Source organism: Moschus berezovskii, chromosome 3, assembly GCF_049115385.1.
Source record: "Moschus berezovskii isolate FMDL1 chromosome 3, NW_MosBer_1.0, whole genome shotgun sequence".
Lineage (NCBI taxonomy): Eukaryota > Metazoa > Chordata > Mammalia > Artiodactyla > Moschidae > Moschus > Moschus berezovskii.
The window spans coordinates 55,808,229-55,827,477 of NC_142462.1; the positions used below are offsets into that span (position 1 = coordinate 55,808,229).

Below are 19,249 nucleotides of genomic sequence, written 5' to 3' on the forward strand. Positions count from 1 at the left end.
TGCCAGAATCTTGTGCTGAGTCTTGTTCATGTATTATTCCGTTTAACCACACGACAATCCTATGAAGAATATACTATTACTACCTTATAGAATAGGAGATTGAGTTATAAAGGAGCCAAATAAGTTACCTATGTTATTGGTAAGTTGTAGAACTAAGATCTAAGCCTGGGCACTCTGTCTGACTCTAGAGCCCATGATCTTAAACACTCCCTATCTTTCCAGGTAGTCATGTTACCATGAAACATGGAATCAAATCAGGACAGCAGTGAAGGAATACTTCAGGATGAAAGCTAAGAAGCAGGACTATCATCATCAGTGTAATAAACTGGGGCAGGAGAAGAGAAGAAATGAGACAACTCTAGGAGGAAAAGAAGATGACTTCATAGATAGCATGATTTGAGAACATTAAAAGAGTGCAAGGAAACAAAGAGCAGTTAGAAAATCAAGGAAGAAAAAAAATATCCATAAGATGGAAAATCGCTGGGCCCAAGCAGGGCCCAGCAAGATGGCTCCTGCAAAGGAGGGTGGTGAAAAGAAGCTGGTCCTCCATCAACAAGGTGGTGACCAGAGAATATACAACCAAAATTCACAAGTGCATCCATGGAGTGGGGTTCAAGAAGCAGGCCCCTTGGGCACATAAAGAAATCTAGACATTTGCCATGAAGGAGATAGGAACTCCAGATGTGCACATTGATACCAAGCGCTACTGGGCCAAAGGAATAAGGAATGTCCCATACTGTAACCATATGTGGTTGTCCAGAAAAAGTAATGAGGATGAAGACTGACCAAACAAGCTTTACATGTTGGTTACCTACATACCTGTCTGTCACCACTTTTAAAAATCCACAGACAGTTAATGTGGAAAAGAATTAACTGTTGATTATTGAATAAAGTTATAGAACTGCCTTTACATCTCGATTTTCCTTTTCAAGTTCCAACATGAAGGCTTGCGTATCTTTAAGCGGTTTCCAGCTACAGGATCATCTAGAGAGTGTTTCCTAAGTACTGTACGTGAGCCTCTTCTCCCCAGTCCCTGGTGTTTCTGAATATTTGGACAGGAACTAGGCAGGTGTTCTAAGGTGTTTTTGAAGTGCAAGCTGGCTTGAGAATGACTATCCCAACTATAGTTGGGACACTGGGGGGTATTAATGTTAATGCTTTTATATGCATGTCTTGTTGATTTTAAGATAAACAGTTTTCCAGAAACTGGCATGTAGAAGTTAACTGCTATTTTTCACATTTTAACAAACTAAAATGATTTATTTCATAGTCTTAGATTTAGTTAAACATGTACAGTTCCTTTTTAGTTCGCTTACTTGTAGTGGCCCCATGAGGTGTTTTTAGTCCTGGTTTACATGAAGCTAACGCTTAACAGTAACTTTTCTTAAAGGTTACTAACAAAATCTGCAAAATGCAACCTGAAAGCAAGGTGTTTACACCCTGACATGAATTAAATGCCATAAAGAGATCCCCTTTGGAAGCCCTATTGATGACAGTAGTGAGGCTGGGGGCCACTTGGAATGTAATGTACTAGTCTTCTATGAAAATAGGGGTTGGGGACATCTCCAGATTATCCATTCTCTGGCACAATCCAGACTTTAATTGAAACAGACCAAGATAATAGAAAAATTTCTTATTAAAAAAGCTTGGAGGCCAAAAAAAGAAAAATATCCACAAGATGGTCTTAGTCTGAATGAACCAACCAAAACATGGCATGTTTTAAAGCATTGATGACATATAGTGAAAAAGAATCCATTTCACCTTGACACTAAGGATGTCCTCATTCAAGAGGTACAAGTGTTGCAAACATGGATTAGTAATTCTAAGATTTGAATGCTATTTACACAGTCATAAGAATAGAAATCATTTATCGGTTTTCAATTTTTAAAATTAAACTCAGCACAATTAAAAAAAAAGACTTGATTGCAGGGAAGAATAAAATGCTGACAACAATGAAAGAAGTACCAAGCTGATACTAGGTGGAGGAGAAATAAAAATTGCACAAAGGATAAGGGAGACACCTTACAATGTAGGAGGTAAGAAATGATAGAACAAGTAAGAGATTTATGTACCTAGTTTAAAATTACATAATGTGATAGTTAATTTTATGTTTCAACTTGGCTAGGCCACAGAGGGCCCAGATATTTGGTTAAACATTATTTCTGGTGCATCTGTGGTGATGTTTCTGGATAAGAGTAACATTTGAATCAGTAGACAGAGTAAAGCAGACTGCCCTCTGAAATGTCAGTGTTACTGCTCAGTCATTCAGTCATATCTGATTCCTTGTGACCCCATGGATTGCAGCAAGCCAAGCCTCCACAGCCTTCATTATCTCCTGGAGTTTGCTCAAACTCTTGTCCATTGAGTCAATGATGCCACCCAACCATCTCATCCTCTGCTGCCCCCTTCTCCTCCTGCCCTCATTCTTTCCCAGAATCAGGGTCTTTTCCAATGAGTCGGCTCTTTGCATCAGGTGGCCAATGTATTGGAGTTTAACTTCAGCATCAGTCCTTCCTATGAATATTCAGGACTGATTTCCTTTAGGATTGACTGGTTTGATCTCCTTGCCCTTCAAGAGACTCTCAAGAGTCTTCTGTAGCACCGCATTTTGAAAGCATCAATTCTTTGGCATTCAGCCTTCTTTATGGTCCAACACTCAAAACTGTACATGACTACTGGAAAAACCATAGCTTTGACTAGATGGACTTTTGTTGGCAAAATGATGCCTCTGCTTTTTAATATCGCTGTCTAGGTCTGTTACAGCTTTTCTTCCAAGGAGCAAGCGTCCTTTAATTTCATGATGCAGTCACTGTCCACAGTGATTTTGGAGCCCAAGAAAATAAAATCTGTCACTGTTTCCGTTTTTTTCCCCCATCTATTTGCCATCAGGTGATGGGACAGGATGCCATGATCTTCGTTTTATAAATGCTGAGTTTTAAGCCAGATTTTTCACTCTTCTCTTTCACCTTCAAGAGGCTCTTTAGTTCCTCTTTGCTTTCTGCCTTTGGGTGGTGTTGTCTGCACATCTGAGGTTATTGGTATTTCTCCCGGCAATCTTGATTCCAGCTTGGGATTCATCCAGCCTGGCATTTCACATGATGTACTCTGCATATAAGTTAAATAAGCAGGGTGACAATATACAGCCTTGATGTACTCCTTTCCCAGTTTTGACCAGTCAATTGTTCCACGTGTGGTCCTAAGTGTTGCTTCTTGACCTGCATACAGGATTCTCAGGAGGCAGGTAAGGTGGTCTGGTATTCCAGTCTCTTTCAGAATTTTCCACAGTTTGTTGTGATCCACACAGTCAAAGGCTTTAGCATAGCTGATGAAACAGAAATAGATGTTTTTCTGGAATTCCCTTGCTTTTTCTATGATCCAACAGATGTTGGAAAATTGAACTCTGGTTCCTCTGCCTTTTCTAAATCCAGCTTGTATATCTGGAAGTTTTCAGTCCTTGGACTGTTGGAGCCTAGCTTGAAAGATTTTGAGCATTACCTTGCTAGCATGTGAAATGAGTGCAATTGTGAGGTAGTTTGAACATTCTTTGGCATTTCCCTCCTTTGGGATTGGAATGAAAACAGCTTTTCTAATCCTCTGGCCACTGCTGAGTATTCCAAATTTGCTTTTATATTGAGTGCAGCACTTTAAAAGCATCATCTTTAGGATTTAAAATAGCTCAGTGGGCCTCATCTAATCTGATAAAGAGTTCAGCAGAGTAAAAGACTGAGTAAGAAACAATTCACTGTCTCTGCCTGACTTTCTTCAAAATATTGGTCTTCTCCTACCTTCAGACTTAGACTTGAAATGGAAATTACACTATCAGTCTCCTGCTTTGGGGGCCTTTAGATTTAGACTAGAACTATACTCACTGGAAAAGACTCTGATGCTGGGAAAGGTTGGGGGTGGGAGGAGAAGGGGACGACAGAGAATGAGATGGCTGGATGGCATCACCGACTCTGTGGACATGAGTTTGAGTGTACTCCGGGAGTTGGTGATGGACAGGGAGGCCTGGTGTGCTGTGATTCATGGGGTCGCGGAGAGTCGGACACGACTGAGCAACTGAACTGAACTGAACTGATACCATTGGCTTCCTGGGTCTGGACTTCTCAGCCTCCATAATTGTGTGAGCTAAGTCATATTTATACTGTTTCTTTGTAGAACCCTGACTAATACACATCTGATATGCAGATGACACCACCCTTATGGCGGAAAGTGAAGAGGAACTCAAAAGCCTCTTGATGAAAGTGAAAGAGGAGAGTGAAAAAGTTGGCTTGAAGTTCAACATTCAGAAAACTAAGATCATGGCATCTGGTCCCATCACTTCATGGGAAATAGATGGGGAAACAGTGTCAGACTTTATTTTTGGGGGCTCCAAAATCACTGTGGATGCTGATTGCAGCCATGAAATTAAAAGATGCTTACTCCTTGGAAGGAAAGTTATGACCAACCTAGAAAACATATTAAAAAGCAGAGACATTACTTTGCCAACCAAGGTCCATTTAATCAAGGCTATGGTTTTTCCAGTGGTCATGTATGGATGTGAGATTGCACTGTGAAAAAAGCTGAGCGCCGAAGAATTGATGCTTTTGAACTGTGGTGCTGGAGAAGACTCTTGAGATTCCCTTGGACTGCAAGGAGATCCAACCAGTCCATTCTAAAGGAGATCAGTCCTGGGTGTTCATTGGAAGGACTGATGCTAAAGCTGAAACTCCAATACTTTGGCCACCTCATGTGACGAGTTGACTCACTGGAAAAGACTTTGATGCTGGGAGGGATTGGGGGCAGGAGGAGAAGGGGACGACAGAGAATGAGATGGCTGGATGGCATCACCGACTCTGTGGACATGAGTTTGAGTGAACTCCGGGAGTTGGTGATGGACAGGGAGGCCTGGTGTGCTGTGATTCATGGGGTCGCAAAGAGTCAGTCACGACTGAGTGACTGAACTGAATACACATTTGAACTTTATCCATTGTGCCTTTTTGCCCTCAGATCCAGTTTCTGCATTTCTCCTGCTGCTGCTGCTGCTGCTAAGTCGCTTCAGTCGTGTCCAACTCTGTGCAACCCCATAGACGGCAGCCCACCAGGCTGCCCCATCCCTGGGATTCTCCAGGCAAGAACACTGAAGTGGACTGCCATTTCCTTCTCCAATGCATGAAAATGAAAAGTGAAAGTGAATTCACTCAGTCATGTCTGACTCTTAGCAACCCCATGGACTGCAGCCTACCAGGCTCCTCTGTCCATGGGATTTTCCAAGCAAGAGTACTACAAACTATATTTCCTAGGTTCTTTGCCAACCGGCTTCCAGTTGACTGCAGAAAGGAAGGGAGGAATAAGCCCAGAATCTAGCTCCTTCCTGGGCAGCCCCTTCTCCTGTGATCCCATTTCCTACTAGGCACAATTCTTTATTTCTCTAGCCCTGGGGTAGAAACACTTTCTGGTGATACTAACTCCTGGTCACCATCATTTTTTTGCTCTGGGATCTCCCATCACCTAGTAACTGTTTAAATACCTATAATGAATCATTTTCTGGTTGGACTCTGACTAAAGCAGTAAGAAAGATAGGAATTCAGTAATATCAGTATACCTGGAGAAGAGGAGAGGAGAGAGAATAAAGGCGGTATAAGTGAACTATGTCTCATCTTCATATAGGAAGTCAGTAGATGGTACACAATTTGATAAATCAATAAACAGCACTACTGTACATTATCTAGAATCATGAAGATAACAAACGAATAAAAATCTGAAATGGTTCTAAGCGTAGCCTCAAACTATGGAGTCAGTAAAAGGCCAGTGTTGCCAAGAACTCAGGGCAGAGAGATGAATAAATGGAAACATAGGGGGATGCACTACACTAATGCAAGATGTTAATAATAGGGGAAACTGTGTGAGTGTGTATGTTGGGCGGGGGGTGGCAGGGATAGAGAGGTACATGGAAACTCTTTGTACTTTTCAGTCAAGTTTTCCAAACCTAAATCTGAGTTTTAAAATAAACTCCATCAGTGAAAAAAAAAGAAGGGAGGGGAGATAGGATGAGAGAAGGAAGCTATCTAAAAGATATGAAGGAAACTTAAACATTAATACATATTTCTAAGTGAAAGAAGGCAATCTGACAAAACTACATACTTTATGATTCTAATTACATGACATTTTGAAAAAGGCAAAGCTATATAAACAGAAAAAAAGCAGTGGTTGCCAAGGTTCAGGGGGAGAGAGGAAGTGATGAATACCTAGCGCACAGAGGCTTTTCAGGGCAGTGAAATTATTCTATATGATACTAAAATGGTGGATACCTGACATTATGTGTTTGTCAAAACTTATGAAACTGTATAACAGAAAAAGTAAACCCTAGTGTTAGTTAATAATAATGTGTCAGTAATGGGCCATCCTGTCCTAGCCCCAACAATCAAATAAGAAAAAGAAATAGAAGGAATCCAAATTGTTAAGAAGTAAAACTGTCACTGTTTGCAGATGACATAATATTAAACATAGAAAATCCTAAAGACACCACCAAGAAACTAATAGAGTTCATCAATGGATTTGGCAAAATTGCAGGATACAAAATTAATATACATAAATGTGTTGCATTTCTATATACTAACAACAAACTATCAGAAAAAGAAATTAAGAAAATAATTCCATTTATGATCACATCAAAAAGAATAAAATACCTAGGAATAAATCTAACTATGGAGGCAAAACAGCTGTACTCAGAAAACTATAAGACATTGGTTAAAGAAACTGAATATGTACAGATAGAAGGATCTACTGTATTCATGGATTGGAAAAACAATATTGTTAAAATGACCATACTACCCAAAGCAATCTAAAGATTCAATAAAATCCCTATCAAAATATTAATACCAATGGCATATTTCACAGAGTTTGTATGGAAACGCAAAAGACTCTGAATGATCAAAACAATCATGAAAAAGAAGAACAAAGCTGGGGGTATCATGCTCCCTGATTGTGAACTATACTACAAAGCTATAGTAATCAAACAATGTGGTACTGACCAAAAAAACCCAACAGCAAAGCACACACACTATGGAACAAAATAAAGAGTGCAGAAATGAACCCACACTTAAATGGGCAATTAATCTATGACAAAGGCAAAAAAATACAATGAGGGAAAGGCAATTTCTTTAATAAATGCTCTTGGAAAAACTAGACATTTACATGAAAAAGAGTCAAACTAGGCCATTTCTCACACCATATACAAAAATTAATTCAAATAGTTTAAAGACTTAAATGCAACACCTGAAGCCATAAAATTTATGGAAGAAAACAGATAGTATGCTCTTTGACATCAGTCTTAGTAATATTTTTTTAATATGTCTCCTAAGGCAAGGGCAACAAAAGCAAAATAACAAATGTGACTACATAAAACCAAAAAGATTTTGTACAGTGAATCAGTCAGTTCAGTTCAGTTGCTCAGTCGTGTCTGACTCTTTGTGATCCCATGAACCACAGCACACCAGGCCTCCCTGTCTACCACCAACTACTGGAGTTCACCCAAACCCATGTCCATTGAATCGGTGAAACCATCCAACCATCTCATCCTCTTTCATCCCCTTCTCTTCCTGCCCTCAATCTTTCCCAGCATCAGGGTCTTTTCAAATGAGTCAACTCTTCGCATCAGGTGGCCAAAGTATTGGAGTTTCAGTGTCAGCATCAATCCTTCCAATGAATATTCAGGATTGATTTCCTTTAGGATGGACTAGTTGGATCTCCTTGCAGTCCAAGGGACTCTCAAGAGTCTTCTCCAACACCACAGTTCAAAAGCATCAATTCTTTAGTGCTCAGCTTTCCTTATAGTCCAACTCTCACATCCATACATGACCACAGGAAAAACCATAGCCTTGACTAGATGGACCTTTGTTGACAAAGTAATGTCTCTGCTTTTTCATATGCTGTCTAGGTTGGTCATAACTTTCATTCCAAGGAGTAAGTGTCTTTCAATTTCATGGCCGCAATCACCATCTGCAGTGATTTTGGAGCCCAGAAAAATAAAGTCAGCTACTGTTTCCACTGTTTCCCCATCTATTTCCCATGAAGTGATGGGACCGGATGCCATGATCTATCAACAGAAGGAGAAGGCTGCTTACTGAATGGGAGAAGATATTTTCAAACTATATATAATGAGGAATCAATTACCAAATATATAAAGAGTTCATGCAACTCAACATTAACAAACAATTAAAAATAGGCAGAGAAACTACACATTTTCCCAAAAACACACAGATGGCCAACAGGCACATGAAATGATGCTCAATATGACTCATCATCAAAGAGAAGTAAACCAAAACCACAATGAGCTACCACCTTACAATTGTCAGAATGACTATTATAAAAAAATATAACAAAGAACAAGTGTTGGTGATGATATGGAGAAAAAGGAATCCTGGTATTCTGTTGCTGGCAATATAATGGTGCAGCTGCTATGGAAAACAGTATAGATACTCCTCAAAAAATTAAAACCAGAGTTACTACATGATCCAGCAATTCTACTCTTGAGTATTAATCCAAAGAAAACAAAAACACTAACTAGAAAAGATAAATGCATCCCTATGTTCATTGTTGCCTTATTTACAATAGTCAAAATATGGCAGTAGCCTAAGTGTCCATCAATAGATGATTACATAAAGTAGGTTGTGGTATATATATGATCGAATATTAATCAGCTATAAAAAAAGAATCTTTCCTTTTGTGACAACATGCTGTAGAGGATATTATGCTAAGTGAAGTGAGTTAAAAAGGAAGACAAAAACAATTTTCCTTATCTGTGAAATGTAAAAAGTAAAACAAATAAACCAACATAACAAAGCAGAAAGAGGTTTATAGATACAGAGAACAAGTGGCTGCCAGAGGGTGGGAGGTGAGCAAAGGAGAGGAAAAGGTAAGGAAGATTAAGATATACAAATTTCCAGTGGTAAAACAAATGAGTCACAGCTATGAAGTGCACAGGGTGGCAAATAGAGTCAATACTTATATAATATGTTTGTATGGTGAAAGATGGCAATTAGATTTATCATGGTGATCATTTAGAAATGCATAGAAATACTAAATCAGTGTTGTGTAATAGGAACTAACATAGTATCAGTTCAGTCGCTCAGTCGTGTCTGACTCTTTGTGACCCCATGAATCATAGGTCAACTATATTGCAAAAGTAAACAAACTGATGGGAGAAAAAAGATCAGGTTTGTGGCTACAGGAGGTAGGCTGGAGGAATCCAGAATTGGATAAAGGCAGTCAAACGCTATAAACCTCAAATTATAAGTTACTCGGGATGTAATGTACACTGTGATAAGTATAATTAACACTGCTGTATATTATATATCAAAGTTATTGAGACAGTAAATTCTAAGAGTTATCATCACAAGAAAAAATAGTTTTCTCTATTCTTTTAATTTTGTTTCTCTATAAGATGATGCATAAACTTATGAAGTTCACTAAGCTGTGATAATCATTTCATGATGTATGTAAGTCAAGTAATTCTGCTGTACACCTTAAACTTACACAGTGTGAAAGTGAGAGCCACTCAGTCATGTCCGACTGTTTGTGACCACATGGACTATATGGTCCATGGAATTCTCCAGGCAAGAATACTGGAGTGGGTAGCCTTTCCCTTCTCCAGGGGATCTTCCCAACCCAGGGATTGAACCCAGGTCTCCTGCATTTCGGGCAGATTCTTTACCAGCTGAGCCACAAGGGAAGCCCAAGAATACTGGAGTGGGTAGCCTATCCCTTCTCCAGCAGATCTTCCCAACCCAGGAATCAAACTGGGGTCTCCTGCCTTGCAGGTGGATTCTTTATCAACTGAGCTATCAGAGAAACCCCCTAAACTTATACAGTGCTGTAGGTCAATTACATCTCAATAAAACTAGAGGAAAAATTTTAATTAAAAAAATGGGTCAATTATAATAAATGTATTCCTATTAATGCAAGATATTAATAACTGTAGAAACTTAGAGTGGCACAAAATTCTGTACTTTCTATGGAATTTGCCTGTAAACCTAAAACTGCCCTAAAAAATTAGCCAATTCTGCAAAACCTTGACTTAAAAAAAAAGTCTAGAAAAGGAGTGTTTGTGGGTAAAGTGGGGCTTTATAATTGTTAGTCCTCATGTAATTTTACGTTTTTTTTTTTAACTATGTACACATCACTTGGATTAAAATGTTTTTAATTTTTTAAAACATGTGTTTACCCACCAGGATGGCTACAATGAAAATGACTAAAGATACTAAGTGTTGGCAAGGATTTGACATATCTAGGACACTCACATACGACTATGAAAGTTTGTGTAAATTGGTATAACCACTTTAGAATACTTCAGCCACCTGATGTGAAGAGCTGACTCGTTTGAAAAGACCCTGATGCTGGGAAAGATCGAAGGCAGGAGGAGACGGGGACGACAGAGAATGAGATGGTTGGATGGCATCACCAACTCAATGGACATGAGTTTGAGCAGGTTCCAGGAGATGGTGAAGGACAGGGAGGTCTGGCGTGCTGCAGTCCATGGGGGTCCCAAAGAGTTGAACACGACTGAGTAATAAACAACTTTAGAAAACTGGCAGCCTCTACCAAAGCTGATTATTTGTACTGCATGTGACCCAGAAAATTCACTCCTAAGGCACCCATGTATACTCAGTTGCTAAGTTGTATCCAACTCTTTGCAACCCTAAGGACTATAGCCCACCAAGCTCTTCTGTTCATGTGATTTCCCAGGCAAGAATACTGGAGTGGGTTGCTATTCCTCCTCCAGGGGATCTTCCCAACCCAGGGATCGAAACTGCGTCTCCTGCATCTCCTGCATTGGTAGGCAGATTCTTTTCCACTGAGCCACCTGGGAAGCCTCACTCCAAGACAAATATTGGAAAAAAAAAAAAATTTCACCAAAGGATATGTTCTCTTACATGCACTGAAATGAAGCTTTATTCATAATTGCCCTAAATTGAAATCCACCTAAATGCCCATCAAGAGTTGTAAAAATTTTGTAGAATATTCACAGTGTAATTCTACATACAATAATATGAAGGAATCTCACAAATAATTTTCAGTGAAAGAAGCTAGGCACACGACACATAATTCCATGTATATAGGGCTTCCCTGGTGGCTCAGAGGTTAAAGCGTCTGCCTCCAATGCAGGAAGACCTGGGTTCGATCCCTGGGTCGGGAAGATCCCCTGGAGAAGGAAACGGTAACCCACTCCAGTATTCTTGCCTGGAGAATCCCATGGATGGAGAAGCCTGGTAGGCTACAGTCCACGGGGTCGCATAGAGTCGGACACGACTGAGCAACGGAACGGAACGAAAGCCCCAAAACAGGTAAAGTTCTCTATGCTGTAAGAAGTCAAAATAAAGATTCTCTTGGAGGGGAGATGGTGAGTGATTAAAAGGGGCATAGGAGAATCCTCTGAGGGTACTGGTTAGATTGTTTTTTCAAATAATAGCCAGGACATGGAAGCAACCTAGATGCCCATCTGCAGACGAATGGATAAGAAAGCTGTGGTACATTTACACAATGGAGTATTACTCAACAATTAAAAAGAATACATTTGAATCAGTTCTAATGAGGTGGATGAAACTGGAGCCTATTATACAGAGTGACATAAGCCAGAAAGAAAAACACCAATACAGTATACTAACGCATATATATGGAATTTAGAAAGATGGTAACGATAACCCTGTATACGAGACAACTAATCTCCGAATGTATAGGCATAAAATTGTTTCTATTATTTATATTCTTAATGCTTCTATGAGAGTTTCCCATTTTGAGTATTATTTGAAAGATTTTTCTTGTTGATTGTTGTTACCTGATGTTTCCCTTTATAGAGAAGCTTTTTAAGACAGCTTTGACTCTGTTGAGCCTCTCAAATTTAACTTTATTTTTATTGCATTAATACCTGGTGTATATTAGTTGCTTTCTTTTCAATTATTCTGTTTATTTCACTAACTTCTTAAACCGGCTGTATACTTCTATACTCATTGCTTTTCCTTTTTATGCAAAGTCTACTACATTTAAGGCCTCAGTGGATATTTTCCATATCCCGTAGGTTTTAAGACTTAGTATTTTTGTTATCTTTCTGTAATGATGTTGTTTTTAAATGCCATGTACTCAGTGAGTGATATAAATACATTGCAAATTTCAGTTTTCTAATAAAAAATTTTGAAAATTATTTTAAAAATTAAAAAAAAAAGATTTTGTTTTTTCAATCTGAGTGCTGGTTCCCCAAGTATACTGAATTTACAAAACTGTATCAAGCTGAGCTCATACTTTTCATACAACCACTTTTTAGTATGCGTATTATGCTTCAATAATTTATTTTAATCTGAGAGTTTTGAACCCTAAGCCACACTCTTTTTTTCTAAATTCTTGCCACTAAACATTTAAACAAATAATATGTACTTTAAAAATCCTGGCAGATGTATATATACACACACACATATACATATAACATTTACTTTCTGTACTTGTAAGAATCTCAGTGTAACATTTCTATGAATACTTTCAGAAGCAGAAGTCCTCTTTTGAGTCCAACAGAATATTTATTCAAATTTGCTGGGTCAGCCATAGTGTTTGCTGTTGTTATTATCATTACCTTCCAGTTGGTTTCTGGATATGTTTATCATGTTTCAGATTATGATTTAGCATGACATTTACCAAGACAAGTGAGTATGGACAGTGAGAAGTCATCATTCTTATATCAAATCAGCAATCAGGCTCTGTTTTGAGCTTCTTACTACTAGATAACTTCCACCTAACACAATTCTTTGTGTCAGCTTCAGATACTGAAGCCTCAGCTTTCTCACCAAGTTAAAATATGCTCTGCTAATCTTTGTGCTACGAGGAATTAGGTCTACCTTGTGGCTCAGTCAGTAAAGAATCCGCCCACAGTGCAAGAGACCTGGGTTTGATCCCTGGGTTGGGACGATTCCTAGGACAAGGAAATGGCAACCCAGTCCAGTATTCTTGCCTGGGAAACCCCTTGAACATAGGAGCCTGGTGGGCTACAGTCCATGGGGTCGCAAAGGGTCAGATTGGACTTAGTGACTAAACAACAACAAGAAAAAGAATTATAACTAAACTACAGGCTATAGACCCCAAATCTGCAAATGAGTGAGTCAATGTTTCAAACGTGAAGATATTTTTACTTTCAGTAATAATTTTTTGCTGTTCAAACATATCATACTCATTTGTTTCCTTGAACAACCAAACTATAAACTTCACAGGAGTTTATTCTAATTTAGTTCTGTACATGCAAAGTAACATGGTTCTTAAGCAGCCCTTCCTGAACTTATGCCAAGGGAAAACTTAGAGAGGAAATCTGGCAAGTTCTAAGATCAACAACGTTAATCTATTACTTTTATAAATTCTCAGATAGTTCAAAACATAAAACAGTGCATCTGAATTATCTTCCAGAGATATGATTAAAGAAGGCCCCCCAAATTTTAAGAGAGATTAAGAAAACTCCAACAGTAAAAACTGTTTTGTATTGGGTTGGCCAAAAAGCTAGTTCAGGGTTTTCCACAACATCTTACAGAAAAAATCCTGAACCAATTTTTTGGTCAACCCAGTAAGTCAACTTAATCCAAACTCTTGCTTTACAGTTTGTCAGCAGGCTAAAGATATTTCGAGATTCCTCTGTCTTCAATTCACCCACTAATTACCATCTCAATCCATCTTTTAGCTTTCCCAGACCACACTGTACTCTTGGGGTGGTAAATTCCCAGGGGATCAATCACTCTCAGCATTTATATTCTCAGCACAGGTATCTCTAATTAATAGCATTTATTAAGAATTTCCTATGTGCCCAACTAATATCCCCTTTTTTTAAACTAACCACATATGATACTTAAGGAAGCTAAAGCATGGATAGTTTACATAACTTATCTCAAGTTCTAATTATGAGTGGTGAAACCATAATTCCACTCCAGGCACTGGGATTCACAGTTTACTGCACTGTGCTGCTTCTAATTATTGACAGGCACTTCAGGTCACACAGTAGTACTATGAATCCTGCCCTTGGTAATACTCGACTCCTATCTTCTAGACTAATGAAAATTCTGGCTTTACTCATTCTGTGAAACAGCATTTACCGCTGCTACTCACAAGGAGGCACTTAGACATTTTTTCCTACCATGAAACAATGTGAGCTTCAGACTTTTTATCACCACCACAGGAGGATTTGGGGCCAGGGTTCAAAACTGAATTTTGATGCATCTTTAAAGTCTTTTTTTTTTTTTTTTTTGCTGACAAATTTTGGTAATGACAAGATTGGCCATGAAATACTATTCTGGAGATTCACTAGATCATCTAAGAAGTGATGTCAGAAAGAGCCTTAAGACAGCACAAAACACAGATCCCAAGACTGGTAGGAGTCTTAAGTTCATAAAAAAAAAAAAAAAATCAAAATTGATCCCAAGATGCTTTCCAACTCACATACAAACATAAAATCCCATTTCAAAAACTTTCAACATCATTAGAAAAATCAGTCACTGTGTATTCTCTAAAATTTATTTACAATTAATAAGTTAAAAAGCAGAGTACAACCAGATTGTAAATCTTAATCATATGCACATCAAACTGTCCAAGGAAACAATTTAGTTCCATTAACAAACAATTGTCTTCTAAAGTACTTAAGACATAACAGGCTATCAAAAAATATTTGAAACACACCAATAAAGTAAATATTATGTATATACGTCCACTAAAAACCATCAATTTAAAGAATGCTGTGGCAACCCTTAAAACAACAAAAGGCTTTGAGTTCAGAATTGCTCAGGTTTTTTTGTATTCAAATAATTTTAATGTTTCTTTATTGAAGAATTTTACAGTACTATCATTTGCATGGAGCAAATCAATAGGTGTCAGCCACCAGCTTAGTTATACAAGTCCAACAGGGTACTCAAACTTCGACAAAATAAATACACACCACAACAGCGACACTTTGCACTATCAACAACGGAGCTTGCCCTCAACAATCATGACATTACTGGTTTCAGGAAGGAAAATTAAGTTGTTGGTTGACAGGGAAGATAAAAACGACATCAGGAAGATTCAAAGGTTAGCTGAGGTGACAGTCACCACATTTAGGCACTCAAGAGTTAAAAATGAAATAAAAGCATAGCGAGGTGATCAACTTCCTCCTAGCTTCTCCCTCTACTTGTGCCATATGAGATATAAGATAATCTTATAAGAGAATGAATCAAGTCATGAGATTTCTTTTAAAAAACTATATACAAGCTAAACTACAGACTTAGAGGACAGAAAATGGATGCCTCACCATAAAGGCCACCTTGCCAAGTTTCTTTTCACATTCTGCCCAATGTACTCACAAAATACTTTCACTTTCCTATTAATATACTAGCCAACTATATTCGTTGTTTCTTCACATTTTAGGAGTTGTAACAAAGGCTTTGCTAAAGAACACTTGGCAAAAATAAAGACTTTTTTGACACCTATTTCACAAACTAGAAATGGTATGATTTTTAAACAGATCAGATAAATAACATTGAATTCAAGATGGGCAATCAGATCCAAACTGAAATCAGACAGCCCAGATAATCCAAAGAAGCATCTATGCTAGTTCAAGTGCACTAAAGTAACAAGGCATGAGGGAAAAAATGTTAAGAATCTCAGTTAAAATAAATGCATGGTGTCAATGGTTGTTTCAGTTTTGTGCTGAGCAGTTATCCTCCCAGCTAAGTTTAATTTCAAAACCCTCTGGGAAACTATCTGGATAAGCTGTATGTTGAAATTACATTCTAATATGGCCATTGAATTTTTTAGTTATTATAAAACTATATACAGTGGTAAGTGGTACCAATACATAGTTTTTTTCTTAGGGCCTAGTTAACTAAAAAAATGAACAATTTGGGAGTGAGAGAAGGGAGAAAACCCTATGTATCTGAAATACAACTGCCAATGGAACCTAATAATCAAAATAAGCTTCCTATCACAGAGATCAAATGTTTAACACTCTCCATCATCTAAGTAATGATTCATTTTTATTTTCTCATGTGACAGTGTTTGTTACAACGCATTGAGTAGTGAATAAAAGATTATGAGGCATACTGGGAAACTGGCATCAAGTCATGTATATAATATATATATATATATAATTTTCTTTTTTACAAAACAAGAACACTGAAATTAAAAGTCACAAAACTCCTACTTATGTACTATTAAACTTGAAAAATTCAATTCAGAAAGCTATGCTATTTGAAATCTAAGAACCCAAGAGTCAAAATTGCAACTCTTACTATTCTCCTAAGAAGCTGCCAAGCAGAGAGAAATCTTAATATTGAGGACTTCCTATGTTAAGTTCCAGCCAGTGTAAGTAGTTTCATGGCAGAATACTTAAATTTGAAAAACTGTGGTACAAAAACACCACTTGACCCTTTAGAGATATTGCAGTAAAATCTGGCTGTGGCACCACTGGCTAAAAACCATTAAGTCTTGCTGCCACCAATGACCAAAGGCACTTGGATAATCAAGAATTCCACTCTGGGCCATATGGTATAAACGCTATTATAAAAGTGTATAAGAAGGGTCAATACTCTGTGTGAATCGCCCATTGGATTCCTGTGGTCTTCAGCTGTCAACAGAGACAGGTAACTGCAAACATAATTATGAATGGAATTAAGATAAAAAAGGATATTCGTGGAGGAAAAAAGACAAATATCACGATGTCTATAAAGGTGATGGGTATTAGTCGGGGCACTTTCTGCTATTCAACACAAAGTAGAGAAAGATCTATTTTGCTCAGAGTAACTTCAACAAGTTATTTGATACCAAGAAACGCCCCCACCCCTCTAAAGAGCTAATAGTTCTCAGAACTCTAATGGGTATTCTGTTTACCATTTTAATCACCAGGTTTACACACATTCATTTCTCCTACGTGGCTCCCAATTTTAAAAGGGTTACCTTTGAACTTCTCCTGGATTTGTATGTTAGACCAGGACAAAGAGGCCAAACCATTTCCAATAGGATTCCATCCATCTCTTTAACCAACACCAGTTCTTTGTAACTCATTTTTTCTTTATCACAAGCCATGTGGTTTCAACGTACTTTAATTTTTATTTAATCAAAAAGAATTTAACAAATCAACTTTTCCTAAACAGAACTTTATACGAGTTTCTACCATTTTCTTTAGGAGCTCAGTAAATATAAACATTAAATCTCAATATAAAATCTTTAGAAACACCTCAGAAATGTTGAAATAGTTGTACTTTGTATCTCTTTGTCATCACTGAGCCCATGGCATTCAAATCATACAAATCCTTGCACTCTTAAGTTTCATACGCTTGAAAAATATCCTTGGTCAAAGCTTTGGAATCCGGTTAAAATTAGGAAACGAGTGGGATTCAGAATACCCTGAGTACAAACGGGTGCAACAGCACAAAACAGGTTCGATCTATCGTCCAGACAGTTTCGATCTTTCGTCCAGAAAGAGGGGTGGCAGTTGAAAAAAAAAAAAAAAAAAAAAACGGGGGTAGGGGCTGGGAAGGAGGCCGGGATAGAAGAGCAAGGGGTGAAAAGCAAGTAGATTCTGGCTTTATTACACAAGCACGAAACCAAATTCCTTTGGAAAAAATAACGACTTCTTCGGAGGACTTCCAGACCAGTGAGGTAGAGTCCAAAGGGAGAAAACGGATCAGCCCCTTCAGTCCTGGAGACGTATCAGTCCGGGGTACGGAAGCAAAGGGCCCTCCCCCACGGGTCCCGCGGTCTCCTCTGCTGCCCGGCACTGGGAGGGGGTGGAGGGCGCACCTGCCCCGGAGTTCCAGACGGCGGTGCCGCGGGCCCGGGGACACCATCCGGTGACTTCTTCGCCCGTAAAGTGCATGAGGGGACAGGGTCCTGGCCGGATCTGTAAACACTCGACTGACACTTGTCCATCCCTCCGGGCGGGAGCTCCGTCCCCGGCTGGGAGGGTGACGCGGACGGCGCGTCACGCCCGGGGCACCGGGAAGCGGCGGAGCCTCACCACGGGTTCCAGGTTCACTCGCAGGACTTGGCGCGCTTTGCGCCGCGCCGCCGCCAGGCTGCGCTCGCCCCACACGTCGCCGCCGACGCGGATGGTGGGGAAGGTGGTCAGCGTCGGGGTGGCCGCCCTCCAGATCTCCTCCAGGGTGCGGCCCCCGAAGCAGGGCTCCGCGGCCGCGGGCTCGACGGGGCAGCTCTCCTCGGGGACAGGCGGCGGGGGCGGCGGCAGCTTCTTCCGGCGGGCGGCTGGCGCCCGGGCTCCGCGGCGCCTCCTCCTGGCCGCCGCGCTCGGGGCCGGCCTGCGCGTCGGGCCGCGGGCGGCGGGGCCCCCCGGGGGGTCGGGGACGAGGGCCCGGCAAGAGGAGTAGCCGTAGACGTCCTTGCTGCGCAGGATGTGCGGGGAGAACTGGTGCTTGAGGCTGCAGAGGAAGCTCCAGAGCTCCGCGTCCGAGCTCATGAACTCCGTGCTGCGGGGCATGAACAGCTTGAAGGCGTCGCCCAGTGCCTTGGTGCTGTCGGCCAGCGACAGTTGCGACCGCGAGTACACCACCTTCTCCTCCCGCGCCTCCAGACCGGCCCCTCCTTCCGCCCTAAAGCCGCCGCCCCGGGCGGCCGCGGCCGGGGCCGCCGGGGGCCGGCGCCGCCGCCTCTTCACGCTGCGCCGCATCGGAGGCCGCTCGGGGCCGCCCGCGCTCGCCGGGTCCTGCCGCCGCCGTCCCCGCCCGTGTTTGGCTCCGCGGCGGCGGCCGCTGCTGGCACCTCCCGCCCGGCGCGTCTCTCGCTACTTTTCTCGCCTCCGCCGCCGCCGCCCCTCCCCCTCCGAGGGCGGAGGACGCGGGTGAAGATCCTGCCGCCCGGTACAAGATGGCGGCCGGCGCCCACCCCTGGGCTTTGTCATTGGACGGCGCCTCGCCCCCCTGGTTTCTCTTTCTTCTCCTCTCTTGCCTCCTTTCGCCCTCTGCCTTTCTTTAAATGTGCCCGCCTTTGGCCCCTCCTACTGCAGCCCCGACTCCACCCATTGGGTGCTCTCAGAAGAGGGCGGGGACTATTGGGGGAGAGGCCAGTTTCTGGAAGATGGTGCTGGGGTGGGTGATGGTGGCTCTTGAACACGAGTCAACAGTTGGATGGGTATATGGGGAGGGTGCCTTGTCTAGAGTAAGGGGTGGACATCAGCTCCAGTTTGGGGGGAGTCACTCTACTCTCGGAATGAGTGGATGTACGTTTATGGATTGAGCTGGGAGGTCTACCAGCCTGAATA

The 19,249-nt window shown here is 40.7% G+C and overlaps 1 protein-coding gene and 1 pseudogene across 1 annotated transcript; one reads left to right on the forward strand and one right to left on the reverse strand.

The window, feature by feature from the left end:
- Positions 1-505: 505 nt before the first annotated feature.
- LOC148778329 (large ribosomal subunit protein eL31 pseudogene) lies at positions 506-873 on the forward strand (annotated as a pseudogene).
- A 16,938-nt stretch (positions 874-17,811) lies between these two features.
- CCDC71L (coiled-coil domain containing 71 like) lies at positions 17,812-18,928 on the reverse strand. Its single transcript, XM_055420762.2, has one exon. The coding sequence runs from the start codon at positions 18,656-18,658 to the stop codon at positions 17,957-17,959; it is 702 nt and encodes a 233-aa protein (XP_055276737.1). The 5' UTR covers positions 18,659-18,928; the 3' UTR covers positions 17,812-17,956.
- Positions 18,929-19,249: the final 321 nt, after the last annotated feature.